The sequence below is a fragment of the Salvia splendens genome, chromosome 10, assembly GCF_004379255.2.
Source record: "Salvia splendens isolate huo1 chromosome 10, SspV2, whole genome shotgun sequence".
NCBI lineage: Eukaryota > Viridiplantae > Streptophyta > Magnoliopsida > Lamiales > Lamiaceae > Salvia > Salvia splendens.
The window spans coordinates 6950268-6964218 of NC_056041.1; the positions used below are offsets into that span (position 1 = coordinate 6950268).

Consider the following 13951-nt stretch of genomic DNA (forward strand, 5'->3'; position numbering starts at 1 on the left):
GAACTGCTTTGGTTGCCGATCTGAGAGTAGAGCTTGATGCCGACCTGAGAGCAGAGCTTGATTGGTTGGCTTTTACCGAGCTGTAGGCTGAGGCCGAACTCTTTGGTAATGCCGAACTCATACTCTTCCTTGGGCTTTGGGCTGATGGGCCGTCATTGCTGTTGGGATTGTTTAGTACGCACCCCATCACTACCCCCCCCGAAGGGCGAAGTGAATCATTTCGGCGAAGTGAGTCACTTCGGCATTCTGGATAAAGGCAAGGGGGAGGCTGATGTCAGGGGACGTGCCTTGCATTAAATGCGACAGTAAAATCCGGCCGTTGAATCCTGAAAAGGTGGGATTCGAAACGGTGCGACGATTTTGAAATCTTCGCCGAATCTGATAAATACCTCCTTTCTTCATCATTGAAGCACTTTTGCGACTGCTTCTTCTGCACTCTCTCTTTTTTGCGAAAATTCTCTCTCCGCTTTCAAGAATTTCTTCAGACTTTCTTCACCTTCAAAAAGTAAGAAAAATGTCTTCTTCTTCTTCTTCGGAGTCGGGTAGCGGTAGGAGAGGCGGTAAGGGGTCTTCTGGCCAGAAAGAGTCCGGGGAGAAGACCGTAGAGTATTTCCATAGTATTTTGAGTAAGGATACTGTGATATCCCTACCCGAAAAATACTTTTTTCCTGGGGGGAAGGCGGTGGTACCTGACGGTGATCATACGGCTGACTCCCCGCCGGAGGGTTACGCCACCGTGTACGAGGCCTGCTTAGAATGCGGGCTTCGTTTCCCCCTCCCTTCTGCCTTTATAGATTTACTAGATTTTTTTCAGCTTCCTTTAGGCCAGGTGACTCCGAACTCTTGGAGGCACTTGTCGGCCTTTGCTGCCGAACTCCGTAAGTTAGGAAGGGATTTGTCTTTGAAGGCGATCCTTAAATTCTTTCAATTTAAGAGGAAGGGGTCTTGGTTTTACTTGATCCCTGTACAGCCCTTTAGGGCCTTTTGTAAAACGAAGTGGCCGAAGTGGCAAAACCGCTTCTTCTACTATGATAGGACCGCGGCTCCTAGTTTTCCCTGGAGAGGGCCGAAGTCCGTTATCCGTCATCCTCGGCCTGAACCGTTGGACGAGCTCGATGGCGAGCTCAACAAGATTCCCATAGTTAGGAAACAATACACGGAGTCTGAGCTCGTCAAGGGCGACGTCGTGTTCGACATCTCGTCTTCGGACGAAGAGGCCGAGGGTGAGGATTTCTCTTTATCTTTATGCTCTACTGCTTTAACGAAGAAAACTAACCTGGCTTTCTTGCTTTTTGGCAGTGTACATGTTGAATAAGGCTATCCGAAAGTCCTCCGAGCTTGTGGAGCCGGAGAGGCAGAGAGCCCCTCGCTCGGCGTCTGAAGCCGAGAAGAATCCGAAGAGGCAAAAAACCTCTTCTTCGGATCCGAAAGAGCCGGAGCCGTGTTCGGCTAAAGGGAAGGGGAAATTTCATGAGTCCCCAAGAGTGCCGGGGAAAGACCTGGTCATCTCCGAGGTGGTTGCAGACATCCCGGAACACGTCCCTGAGCCTTTTCAATGGCCGACGAATTTTGTGGAGGTAAGCTTTCTGACTTGGCTTCTTTTCCACATTTTTTGATGGCCATTCTGTTGAGTTTTTTCCTTGTTCATCTTCAGAGAGCCAAGCTCGTCTCCGTGGAGCTCTCCAAAGCATCCCACGACTACGAGGAGATGCAGAAGAAGTTGCATCTTGCTCGTAGTCTGGCCGAACAGGCTGAGGCCAAATTTGAGAGGGCCCGAGCTGCTAGGATCTCGGCTCAGGATGAAGCCCGGTCAGCCAAAAACCAGCTCATCATCCTGCAAGAGCAGACGAAGCACCGGGAGGCTCAGAAGGAGGCTGCCGCCGTGGCTGCCCAGGGGGAGGCTCTCCGTGTTTACACGGAGAAACTCTTTTTGAGCGGCCAGTTCTCGGCCTTTGTCGGTAGTCTGGTAAGGCTAATTACCGATAAGGGCGAGCAGGGGGCCGACGTCGTGCTGCCTCTGTACAGCCGAGAGATAGCAGCTCGGCTTCAGAATCTGCCGCTCCTTGAGGAGCTCGCTTCATCCTCGGTCCTGCTTTCTGCAGACCGAGTCCGGAGTTGTCGAGCTGATCGGGACGAGAACCTGGAGGCTATCTTTGCCTCCGTGGGACCCGTTTCACCCGCTTCGACTTACAACGGAGAGGGTGAGGCCGAGCCGCTGGAGCAGGAGGCCGAAGTCGAGCGGGCCGGGCATCCGGAGAAGGAAGCCGATCAGGAGGCGGAGGCGAGGCCGGCAGGATGCGAGGCCGAGGCTGAGGTAGCTCAGGAGAAAGAAGCTGGACCAGACCGAGGAGCCAGAGACGAAGCTGGCGGAGTATGATTTCGTCTCCCTTCTCTTAGTCTAGTTTCTTCCTTGTAAAAGGGCCTTGAAGCCCTCCTAGTGTAAAAAATTTTCCTTGTGAATGAAAAATTCTCTGCACTTGTCTTCGTATAGCTTTTCGTACTCGCCTTTATTCCTGTTGTATTTTACTATCTGCTCGGTACAGCTGCCGAACTAATATAGCTGCTTTGTACTCAAGGAGATGGAGATACTTCACTGGAAACGGCTGTACTCTTCGGCTTTAGACGAAGCTGAGAAAAGAGCTATAGCCGATCAGACGAAGAATGACGAGCTTCTGGCTCGTTTAGTGAAGCTGGAGGCCGATAATAAGGACTTAGAGTCCGATAAGAAGGATCTGGAGGCCGAGCTGAATACGACCATTGCTGAGAGGACTGCGTACGAGGATTACATCCGTGTGCGCGGGGGAGTGACCATATCAGATGTTCAGAGTCGAGTTGACGAACTGTGGGAGGAATATCATGTACTCCGGAGGAACAATGCGCTGGAGAGCTCGGCTTGCCAACAAGTTGTGAAATCATTACGGCGCTGGGCTTCTCGGTACGACATCATTCTTTCCCGGCGTCCCTCAATCGAGAGATTCCTTAGGCATTTCCCGCCAACAGATGCTCGCACTCCAGATCAAGCCTCTGGTTCCCTTGTTCAAAATCCTACTCCAAGTCAACAACGAACTCCGGAACAGCCGGAAACGTCAAGACGAGAACGGGCTCAGGAGCAACCGGAATCGTCAAGACAGGGACGGACTGAAATTCGCCGAGGAGTTGTGACTATGAGCGAGCAAGATCAGCAGATGCTTATTGCAGAGACTCTTCATCGCCGAGGGGTTAGAGCTTCTGGGGCTCGCGGAAGAGGTGTTGGGTCGAGGATAGCATCTCGTCGACCTGCTTATTCTTCATCTGCTCGGAACAACCGAACTCGGCTTCCAGAGGATTTTGCAGATAGGTGGCTTAACTTTAGCAACCGAGGACAGTAGAATAGTCCTTTGTAATGGCGTAATGCCTTCTCGTAGGGGAGCTGAATTGTCTGCCGAACGAGATTTAAAAAATGAAATTTTTTTCCTTTCGCTTTTATCACTGCTTACAGTTCTGCGAAACAATTTCATCGTACTTGTCCTCGGTCTTATGAAGTAAACTTCTTTGACCGGACTTGGTCCTTGGTCTGATGAAATAAACATCTTTGACCGGACTCGTCTTTGGTCTGATGAAATAAACATCATTGACCGGACTCGTCTTAGGTCTGATGAAATAAACATCTTTGACCGGACTCGTCTTTGGTCTGATGAAATAAACATCTTTGACCGGACTCGTCTTTGGTCTGATGAAATAAACATCTTTGACCGGACTCGTCTTTGGTCTGATGAAATAAACATCTTTGACCGGACTCGTCTTTGGTCTGATGAAATAAACATCTTTGACCGGACTCGTCTTTGGTCTGATGAAATAAACATCTTTGACCGGACTCGTCTTTGGTCTGATGAAATAAACATCTTTGACCGGACTCGTCTTTGGTCTGATGAAATAAACATCTTTGACCGGACTCGTCTTTGGTCTGATGAAATAATCATCTTTGACCGGACTAAGCTTGTGTCCTAATTTGGCGAGTTTTATCGCTCGGATCGGACTTTCCGTTGTCCTAATTTGGGGATCGGATTTTCCCTTGTCCTAATTCGGCGAGTTTTATCGCGTGGATCGGACTTTCCCTTGTCCTAATTCAGGCAAGTTTTATCGCGTGAATCGGACTTTTGTTGCAGTTCGTTTCGGACGAAGTGCTTGATTCTTAAGCTGAATTGTGGTCTTGTATCCTCTTTAGAAGCTTGGACTTCACAATCGTTGGCTTATTGCAGTTCGTTTCAGACGAACTGCTTGTTTAAGCTGAATTGTGGTCTTGTATCCTCTTTAGAAGCTTTGACTCACAATCGTTGGCTTGTATATGTTCTAAGAAGGGGATCAGCCTTCGAAGAACAAGATACCTCAGTAACATTTGTAAGAGACGACACGCACAGAGACAGACAAAACACACAGACAAAACGCACAGAGACAAACAAAGACCAAGCAAACCAAAGAAAGCACATTGACCGAACAGGACTCAAGACTGACTGGACTGTCTCTTACAAATGGAACTTTTTGAGGTTGGAAACGTACCATGTTCGGGGTACTTGTGCTCCTGACACGTGAGTCAATTTGTAAGACCCTTTGCCGAGGACTTCTGACACCCGATATGGACCTTCCCATGTGGGTTCGAGTTCGCCCAGCTTTTCTGCTCGGCTTACTTCGTTGTTTCTCAAGACGAGATCTCCCACTTGAAATTGCAGCTTTTTCACCCTTTGGTTATAATACCGGGCTACTTGCTCCTTGTACTTGGCTGCTTTTATGCAGGCCAATTCTCTTCTTTCTTCGGCAAGATCTAGTTCGGCTCTCAGTCCGTCACCATTCATTTCTGAGGAGAAATTGAGTTCGGGGACTGGTGTGACTTCGGTCATTTCGCCTGCCTCTGACTCCGGCTGCTGTGATTGCTATGCTTGATGGTGCCGAACTGATTGCTCGGCACTTTTAAGCGCAATCTGCGAACACACTTGCTCTTTTTCGATCACCTCGGATGACCGCTATCCCTCCTTTGGTGGGGAAGGTGTTCGGCGAGGAAGCCTCTGATCGCTATGATCGGGCTTCTTTTTGTCTTCTCTAGATGAGCTGTCTAAAGACCGTTTTCGACGGTCTGCCTCATCGGCACGAGAAAACTTGTCCGCAATGTCCCACATCTCTTGAGCTGTTTGCGGACTGCATTCCACGAGCTTTCTGTAGAGAGCTCCGGGCAGGATTCCATTTTGGAATGCCGAAATGACAAGTAGATCGTTGAGATCATCTACTTGTAGGCATTCCTTGTGGAATCTCGTCATGAAGTCGTTGATCTTTTCGTCGCGACCTTGACGTATAGAAAGCAGCTGAGCCGAAGTGATCCGGGCTTCCGCTTTCTGAAAGAACCTCCTGTGGAAAGCCTCCATTAGATCTCGGTAAGATCTAATGCTGCCTTGGGGGAGGCTATCGAACCACCTTCTTGCGTTCCCGATAAGCAGCTCGGGGAACAGCTTGCACATATGGACCTCATTGAGACCTTGGTTCGCCATATTATACTGATAGCGTCCCAGGAAGTCATGAGGATCCACCAACCCGTCATAAGTCATCGACGGAGTTCGGTAGTTCTGTGGAAGGGGAGTTCGGGTGATATCGTCCGAGAACGGAGTCTTCAATGCTCCGTACATGGCGAACCCGACATCTCTTCGGTATGGAGGAGATGGAGATCTCCTGTGATTCCGGTACCGAGGAGGAACAGGAACATGTCGGGGTTGAGGATTCTTCTTCCTGGAAGACATGGCACTACTGCGGTAGTGACTTTCATGTCTGGATGAGGAAGGAGAACCCACCGTTTTCGTCTTCGGCTGTTGGCTCTTTTGCAGGAAAGCTAAGAACTCATCCTGCTTCTCAGCCAAGAACAGCTTGACAGCCTCATTCAAATCAGGCTGCTGGGAAGACTCGGTGTGTGGACCTTTTGAGCGGCTTGTTCCTTCATCGTGAAAACTGGAAGTAGATGTCTCCCGAGGCTGTTTTCCGGACCTGCGGGCTGGACTAGCTTCCTCATGGTTTTCACGAACGGTATTACGGGTAGTGTGTGATCTGGTATGCATTTTTTTGGGGTGGAAAAAGGGTCAAAAATTCGCTTTATCACAAATTTGGTTCTCTGTTTCCCACAGACGGCGCCAGTGATGGATCCGCGAATTTCTGATGTTAGTAAATGCTGGTAGAGAATAAAGACTACGACACAATGAATTTACGTGGTTCGATTTACTGAAGTAAATCTACGTCCACGGGAAGAAGGGAGGGCAAGATTGTATTGCTTGATCTGGGATTACAGCTTACAACACAGACTTGCTATATGATATTTTATCTCTAGAGAGCTTAACCTTCTTCTATCTGATCTAAGTTCTATTTATACATTGAACTAAGATCGTGGCTTGCATCACCACTAATGATGGTTGTGGATGTCGTGGAGGTCATGGCCTAAGATCGTGGATGTAGCGTAGGTCATGGCCTACGATCGTGGCCTGAGTTGACACCACGTGGTAGTGGGTGTGTTGGAAGTTGTGGAAATCCTGTATGGGTCCACTAACTCCTTGTTCGGTCGAATACTGAGACCGAACTGCTTTGGTTGCCGATCTGAGAGTAGAGCTTGATGCCGACCTGAGAGCAGAGCTTGATTGGTTGGCTTTTACCGAGCTGTAGGCTGAGGTCGAACTCTTTGGTAATGCCGAACTCATACTCTTCCTTGGGCTTTGGGCTGATGGGCCGTCATTGCTGTTGGGCTTGTTTAGTACGCACCCCATCATCAACTATAACAAATTATTTGTAAAATGTAAAAGACATATTTATTTTTAATTTAAAAAGTATTTAAAAAAGTAGAAGTATGCGATGGAGTAACGAAACGGTTGAATACTTGGCGATAGGTGGAAGGGTCCAGTCATACAAAGATATCCCACCCTATCGACATGTGTTGTGCATTTAAACATGTTTTGGCCATCATTATTCCTAGCTTAACTTTTATCTTAACATCTAATTATATATGTTGGTGACTTGATATAATTCAAATATTGTACTATACCAAAACATTCTCTTTAACATTTAATAATTTACTTTTATGGAATACATAACCTTGATACATTTTCGATTGAAAATGATGTACATGATAAGTGATTATAGAATATGTAAACTTGTAGTCATTATCAAAGCTTATAGTATGTGATAACAAATATATATATGAATGAAATGAGTAATCGTAGAACTACAAGTGCATTACACGTAGTATAATGTCTTGTTAAGATCATGAGCAGAAGATAAATTAGATTAAAGTTGTATACCTACTTCTCCTATCAAACACCATCTTATCAGAAAAAGATATCCCAACTATTATTCGCCATTATATCCACTGTGATATTAACACAAAAAATGTGAAGGTAAAAAATTAGGTGATAGCATAATTGGGCAAAAAACTCATTATTATTATTATTATTATTATTATTATTATTATTATTATTATTAACGACAAGAGCGCATAAAAAAATGCCATTTGAGACATTATAAATCTGAATAATCTAATTCTATAAATGTAAGTGTGATATCAAATTAAACCAAATGACTGTTTGTTGACCAACAAATTTAATGTGCAAGAAATTGTTTTGTTTTCCTTTTACAGATTATCAATTGATTAGTTATCAAACATTTTTAAAAAGGCTGTAAAAAAGGATGGTCAATTCTAACTTAGATGTTTACACTCCTTCAAAGACAATTCCATTAGCTTTTGACTTGATTATTGAGTAGCCATTACTGCAAACAATATGGACCACTTAACTACAGAAAGCATAAAAACTTAGATTTGGTTAATTTAATTTGGTTCTATAATTTAATACTAATAGAGTTTATAACCAATAAATAACTACCCCTTTTCACTGACTAACTATAATTATTGTAACCATCAAGAAAAAAAATCGGTGTTGCTATTTGTTTAGCGACAAATATGACTCATAAATCATTATCAGAGTGTTTAGCGACAAATATTACTCATAAATCATTGTCAGAGTGTGTAAACCTATTGTTTTCATGAACCTAATCCAGCTACTCCTTAATTCATTTTGGCAAGTATTTTTTAATTTAATCATAGTTGTTGGTAATATTAAGTCATTAAACAACTTACACAATTAAATTAAGTGAAAAAGTTTTTCAAGAACTGATTTTGGTTTGTCACCAATTTTACTACAATATCAGTAACATTTAATTTGTGTGTGTGCGCACTAACAAAAGAAATTATAAATAAAAATGATCCAGATGATTCTGAATTCGGTAGTTATAATAACTCGTATATGATAGCAGGATTCATACCGACGTTCCTTCTCCATTAACACTCTCTGCCTCTTCTCTCTTCTCCTCACCAATCAAAATTCCTTACAAGAACAACTATTTCAACTCCTCAAAAAGGTAAAAATGATTAAAACCTATACTCTATAGATCAAATAGCCATCCTGCTCCTCAGAATTTTGCTATACAAATTGAACATATAGACATTCTTCCTATTTATAGTAATTCGAGTACTACTCTTCCTTTCCTTTCAATTTGTGCTAACTATTCCATTTTCTGATGAACAGATTGTCAACCCGAATTTGAAGCCTGATCATGGACTCCAGACAACGCCTGTGAGTTCATTTCTCCGGGTTTTTTTTTATATTTTAATTGCGATATTAAATTTAAAGACTTGCAGAGACGATGCATACAAGAGGAAGTTACAGAGGATCAAAGTGAAAAGCGTGGGAAATCCCCTGAAATTCGTAGTTCCAGACAAAAACAGTAGATGCAGACCTCATCCATTGAAATTAATCCTAGCTATCATCGTGCTAGGCTCGTTCCTCACCATCCTCTCCTCCCCGCCCGTGTGCCAGCAAAACGGCGTCGCACTCAAAGTCTCACGGTACGTCGCTGCTCTTCATTATATTGATTCGTCGATTGTCTCTGTTTCCGAGAGTATCAGGTATCGATACTGTTGATAATGCAGGCAGCGTTTTGTGAGCAGGTGGATTTGGGGCGGCTCCGATCCCCGCTACACCGCTGATTTCGATATCAATTGGAGCGACATAACCGCCGCAGTGAACAAGCTGCCGAGGGAGACCGAAATCGGAGGGATTGGACTCGTCAATTTCAACGAGGGCGAGGCGCGGGAGTCGCGGCGGATCTTCCCTGCGGCGAACCACACCGCGCTGAGCCTCGACCACGCGGAGAGGAACGTGACGTGGGATGTGCTCTTCCCGGAGTGGATCGACGAGGAGCAGGACGACGTGGTGCCGAGCTGCCCTGCTCTGCCGCGGCTGCAGGTGCCGGCGCAGCGGCTTGATCTCGTGGCGGTGAAGCTCCCCTGCAGGAACGAGGGGAACTGGTCGAGAGACGTGGCGCGGCTCCACCTGCAGCTTGCGGCTGCGGGGCTGGCGTCGGCGTGCAAAGGGAGTTATCCGGTGAATCTGCTTTTCGTGACCCGGTGCTTCCCGATACCCAATTTGTTCACTTGCAAGGATCTTGTGGCGCGGGAGGGGAATGCGTGGTTGTATCGGCCGCAGCTTAATGCGTTGCGCGCTAAGCTGCAGCTTCCGGTCGGATCATGTGAGCTTGCGCTTCCCCTCGGATCCCAAGGTAATTAATTGTTGGGTAAATGGTTGATTTTGTCCTATCATTTGTTTGAGCGTTTACCCGAAAATGTCCTGCCCTTTAGATAATTGCTAGTACCATTTTCATTTTTCACTAGGTAAGGTCGAGTTTATCCCGTTGCTTTAGGCATTAACGGAAAATGTCCGGCATTTAGATAATTATCAATTACTATCAATTAGTACTCATCATTCATCAGAATATCAACATTACAACTAAAGTAATATGTTGATTACCAAGAAGTAATTCCACATTGATTACCCAAATTACATATTATTACCAAAAGTTACATGTCGATTACTCAATGTACATGTAATTTCTGTCAGATATAGACTACACTGGAAAGAAGCAGCGGGAGGCGTACGCGACGATCCTGCACTCGGCCCACGACTACGTCTGCGGCGCCATCGCGGCCGCGCAGAGCATACGCATGGCGGGGTCCACTCGTGATCTGGTGATCCTAGTCGATGAAACGATCAGTGAATACCACCGCAGCGGGCTCGAACTCGCGGGGTGGAAGGTCCGCACCATAACGCGGATCCGAAACCCGAAAGCCGAGAAAGACGCGTACAACGAGTGGAACTACAGCAAGTTCCGGCTCTGGCAGCTAACCGACTACGACAAGATCATCTTCATCGACGCCGACCTCCTGATCCTCCGCAACATCGACTTCCTCTTCTCCATGCCGGAGATCTCCGCCACCGGCAACAACGGCACCCTCTTCAACTCGGGCGTGATGGTCATCGAGCCCTCCAACTGCACGTTCCGCCTCCTCATGGAGCACATCAACGAGATAGAGTCCTACAACGGTGGCGACCAGGGCTACTTAAACGAGATCTTCACGTGGTGGCACCGGATCCCGAAACACATGAATTTTTTGAAGAACTTCTGGATAGGGGACGACCAGGCGGTGAAGAATAAGAAGACGAGGCTGTTTGCGGCGGAGCCAGCGGTGCTGTACGTGTTGCATTATTTGGGGAACAAGCCGTGGATGTGCTACAAGGACTACGACTGCAACTGGAACGTGGACATACTGCAGGAGTTTGCGAGCGACGTGGCGCACAACAAGTGGTGGAGGGTGCACGACGCGATGCCAGGGGAGCTGAAGGAGTTCTGCCTGCTGGCGTCAAAGCAGAAGGCGCAGCTGGAGTGGGACAGGAGGGAGGCGGAGAAGGGGGGATATGAGGATGGGCATTGGAGGATTAGGGTGAGGGATGAGAGGATGAAGAGGTGTATTGATCCGTATTGTAATTGGAAGAGTATGCTCAAGCATTGGGGAGAGAGTAATTGGACGGAGCTGGATTTTCCCGTGCCTACGCCGCCTGCCTTTCTTAACAAAGGACCAACTCTTGCTTTCTGATCATTCTTCATCATCCTATTGTCATGCTGTTTGTCTCGCTAGATATATGTATGTATGTATGTATACACATTTTTGCTACTTGTTCTTCACTAATAACATGCGTTTAACTTTTTTTGGCTTTAGATTCTTCATCACTAAAATTATTCTATCTCGCCACAACTTTCCGATGAAATTAATTATCCATCCCACCTTTTTTCTTCCCACCATCACCCCATTTAGAATACACTTCGTTACACACGAGTGTTAATAAACAGTAAATAAAAATACTCCTAAGTGGAGTAGTAATTTGTTGGTGGATAAAAGAGTGTCATATGGGAATAATAAATTATAAATAAATTTTAAAATGGAGTAATAATCTTAAGAATAGATTGATAGGGAACCTATTGAAATTACTCCCTCCATCCTAATTTTTTTTTCATATTTTGACCCTGCATAAGTAATGGGAAGTTAGTGGAACGTGAATCTTTTATATATGGATTACTACTAATTTTATAAGAAAATGTAAATGAAAATAAGTTATTGGAATATAGAGTCTACTATCAAAAATAGTAAAAATAAAATATGATAAACTTTACGGGATGGAAAATGGAAATAAGTGACAAACTTTCTAAGAGAGAGAGAGCAAAATTGAAGAAAAAACTAAAAAGTGTAGATATTAAATCGGACTCAAAAATTAAGATAGATAGCTTAGGGGATTGTCGTGACACTAAATAGGTCAATGTGGTCTGTGCGTGTGTTGGTTGTGGTAGATATGATAAATGTTTTATGCTAAAAATCTGGATTTCAAATTGAGTATGACTTGGGGCATTAAAAAATACTACTAGTACTCCATATAGAATTGCCAAACAATGCAAACGTCCAAATTAAGTCCTTAAATTACAATCTCTTCATCTTAATGTATCAGGCCCATTTCTCATTTAAATAGCATAATTGGGCCAATGTGCCCAATTTTGGGGGGTCCATCTAAATTCGTTTCTGTTATACCTATTCTATCAAATCTCGAGGACTTCAATAAACAAGGAATATTTAGATATAATATTATAATTAATTATAGTTCATGGATAGTTAAGAAATCACGATGAAAAATTCCAACTTTTTAATTAAAATGTGCGTGATACCATCTATGCGTTCCTGCCGAGAAATGCTACTCGTCTCCCATGGTAAAATATAACGCATACAAAACGACGTAAATTTTATACTATGCTTGGAAGCTTTGGTTTACTCTCGTATTCGATGTGGGAAAAATAGTGCAACATAGGAAGACCATTTTTTTCCCAATTTTGTAACTCATTTGGGGCACCGTCAACTAGACAGAACAAAGTATCATCCATGTCCTGAAGTCACCACATTAAAGATAACATTTGCAATTAAACCAAGATACAACATAGGTAATAGTAAAAGCAAGCAAAAAAACAACTCAACATGGTATCTGTAATAATGGAGTGTTCATTTCAGTTGGAAGAAGAAGGCAGAAGAAGGAAGCTCGGCTTTGAGCTGGAACTAGCCGAGAAGGGAGTTCGGTTTTTGAGCCGAGAAGGGAGTTCGGTTTTTGAGCCAAGAAGGGAGTTCGGTTTTGAGCCGAGAAGGGAGTTCGGTCTTGAGCCGAGAAGGAAGAAGCAACCTAGAGAAACTAGCCCGTTGGAGCAGCAGTTAGTTAGCTGAGATGTAGCGGTTATTCTTCTTGTTTTCTTGATTCTTGTTGTAGTTAGTTAGTAGCAGTTGCTACTTGATTGTAGAGCTTTAAATAGCTCATAAACCGTGTATGTAGTTAGTAGTTTAATCAATAAAGAGTTTTCCAGTTTCTCTCCAAGATTATCATCTTCAATACTCAAAGTGTGAGTGTGTGTGTTTCTGCATTGTGTGATCTCATACAACAGTGAGTGTGTGTGTGATCTTCTTGAGTGTGTGAAAGCCTTGTGTGTGTAAATCCCAACAAGTGGCGCCGTCTGTGGGAAGGGATATTGAAGCTGATTTGCAGAGGATCAAACGGTTTCAGAGATGGCAGCAAGGCTTGATGCAGAAAAGTTCACAGGCAAGAATGATTATAGCCTGTGGAAGATGAAGATGAAGGCGGTTTTGATTCAACAAGGCTTGGCCGCAGTTCTTGCAAAACCAGAGGAGAAAGGAAAGGCTCCAGTGCTTGATGATAAAGCTCAGGCAAAGATGGAGGAGATGCAGCTCAAGGCACATTCTGCAGTGATTCTGTGCCTTGGAGATAAGGTCTTGAGGGATGTTCAAGAAGCCAAGACTGCGGTGGAGATCTTGGACAAGTTGGATGAAGTTTACTTGGCCAAATCCTTGGCTAACCGGCTGTATCTCAAGAAGAGGCTGTATGCCTATAGTTTTTCTGGAGATAGGTCCATCATTGAGCAGCTAGAGGAGTTCAACAAGATCATTGATGACCTGGGATCTGTTGATGTCAAGATTTCAGATGAGGATAAGGCCATTCTCACATTGAATGCCTTGCCTAGCTCGTATGACCAGTTAAGTGATGCAATTATCTATGGAAGAGATAAACCTATCACCTATGCAGAAGTCTATTCAGCCTTGATGGCCAAAGAACTCCAGAAGACAGCCAACAGAGGCTCTGCAAGCTCCAATGTTCAAGCTGCAGAGGCCTTGAATGTGAAGAAGTTCAAGAAGCAGAACTTCAAGAAGAAGTTTGAGGGCCCTAAACCCTCAAGTTCTGATGCTCAGAAGGAAACCAGAGCTTGCTATTGGTGCAAGAAACCTGGACATTTGAAGAAAGATTGTCATGCATGGAAGAGGAAGATGGCCTCTGAGGGACACAACCAATCTGATTGTGTGGAGAGTGCTGATCCCCCGGCTCAACTTATGAATATTAGTGACAGTGGGGTCAGTCATAGGTGGATAATGGACTCGGGGTGCAGCTTCCATATGTGCCCCAATAGAAGCTGGTTTCATGATCTTCAAGAAGCATCGGGTACGGTTGTTCTTGGAAAT

The 13951-nt window shown here is 44.8% G+C and overlaps 1 protein-coding gene across 3 annotated transcripts; it reads left to right on the top strand.

The window, feature by feature from the left end:
- The first annotated feature begins 8265 nt into the window (after window positions 1–8265).
- On the top strand, window positions 8266–11109 carry LOC121750880 (UDP-glucuronate:xylan alpha-glucuronosyltransferase 1-like). Of its 3 annotated transcripts, none has more exons than XM_042145524.1 (5): window positions 8266–8415; window positions 8583–8630; window positions 8696–8902; window positions 8987–9615; window positions 9954–11109. In XM_042145524.1, exons 2-5 carry the CDS (start codon window positions 8611–8613, stop codon window positions 10985–10987), a joined length of 1890 nt encoding a protein of 629 aa, XP_042001458.1. In that variant the 5' UTR covers window positions 8266–8415; window positions 8583–8610; the 3' UTR covers window positions 10988–11109. The 3 variants fall into 3 exon arrangements, with proteins under 3 accessions (XP_042001458.1, XP_042001460.1, XP_042001459.1); XM_042145526.1 differs by having other exon boundaries at window positions 8267–8415; window positions 9005–9615; XM_042145525.1 differs by lacking the exon at window positions 8266–8415 and having other exon boundaries at window positions 8431–8630.
- Window positions 11110–13951: the final 2842 nt, after the last annotated feature.

What these genes read in the sequence shown, in the direction of transcription:
- LOC121750880 (XM_042145524.1), top strand. Translation starts at nt 8,611, where the DNA reads ATGGACTCCAGACAACGCCT. An exon ending in GTCGCACTCAAAGTCTCACG is followed by an intron (nt 8,903 to 8,986) that starts GTACGTCGCTGC and finishes TTGATAATGCAG; the next exon opens with GCAGCGTTTTGTGAGCAGGT. An exon ending in GCTTCCCCTCGGATCCCAAG is followed by an intron (nt 9,616 to 9,953) that starts GTAATTAATTGT and finishes AATTTCTGTCAG; the next exon opens with ATATAGACTACACTGGAAAG.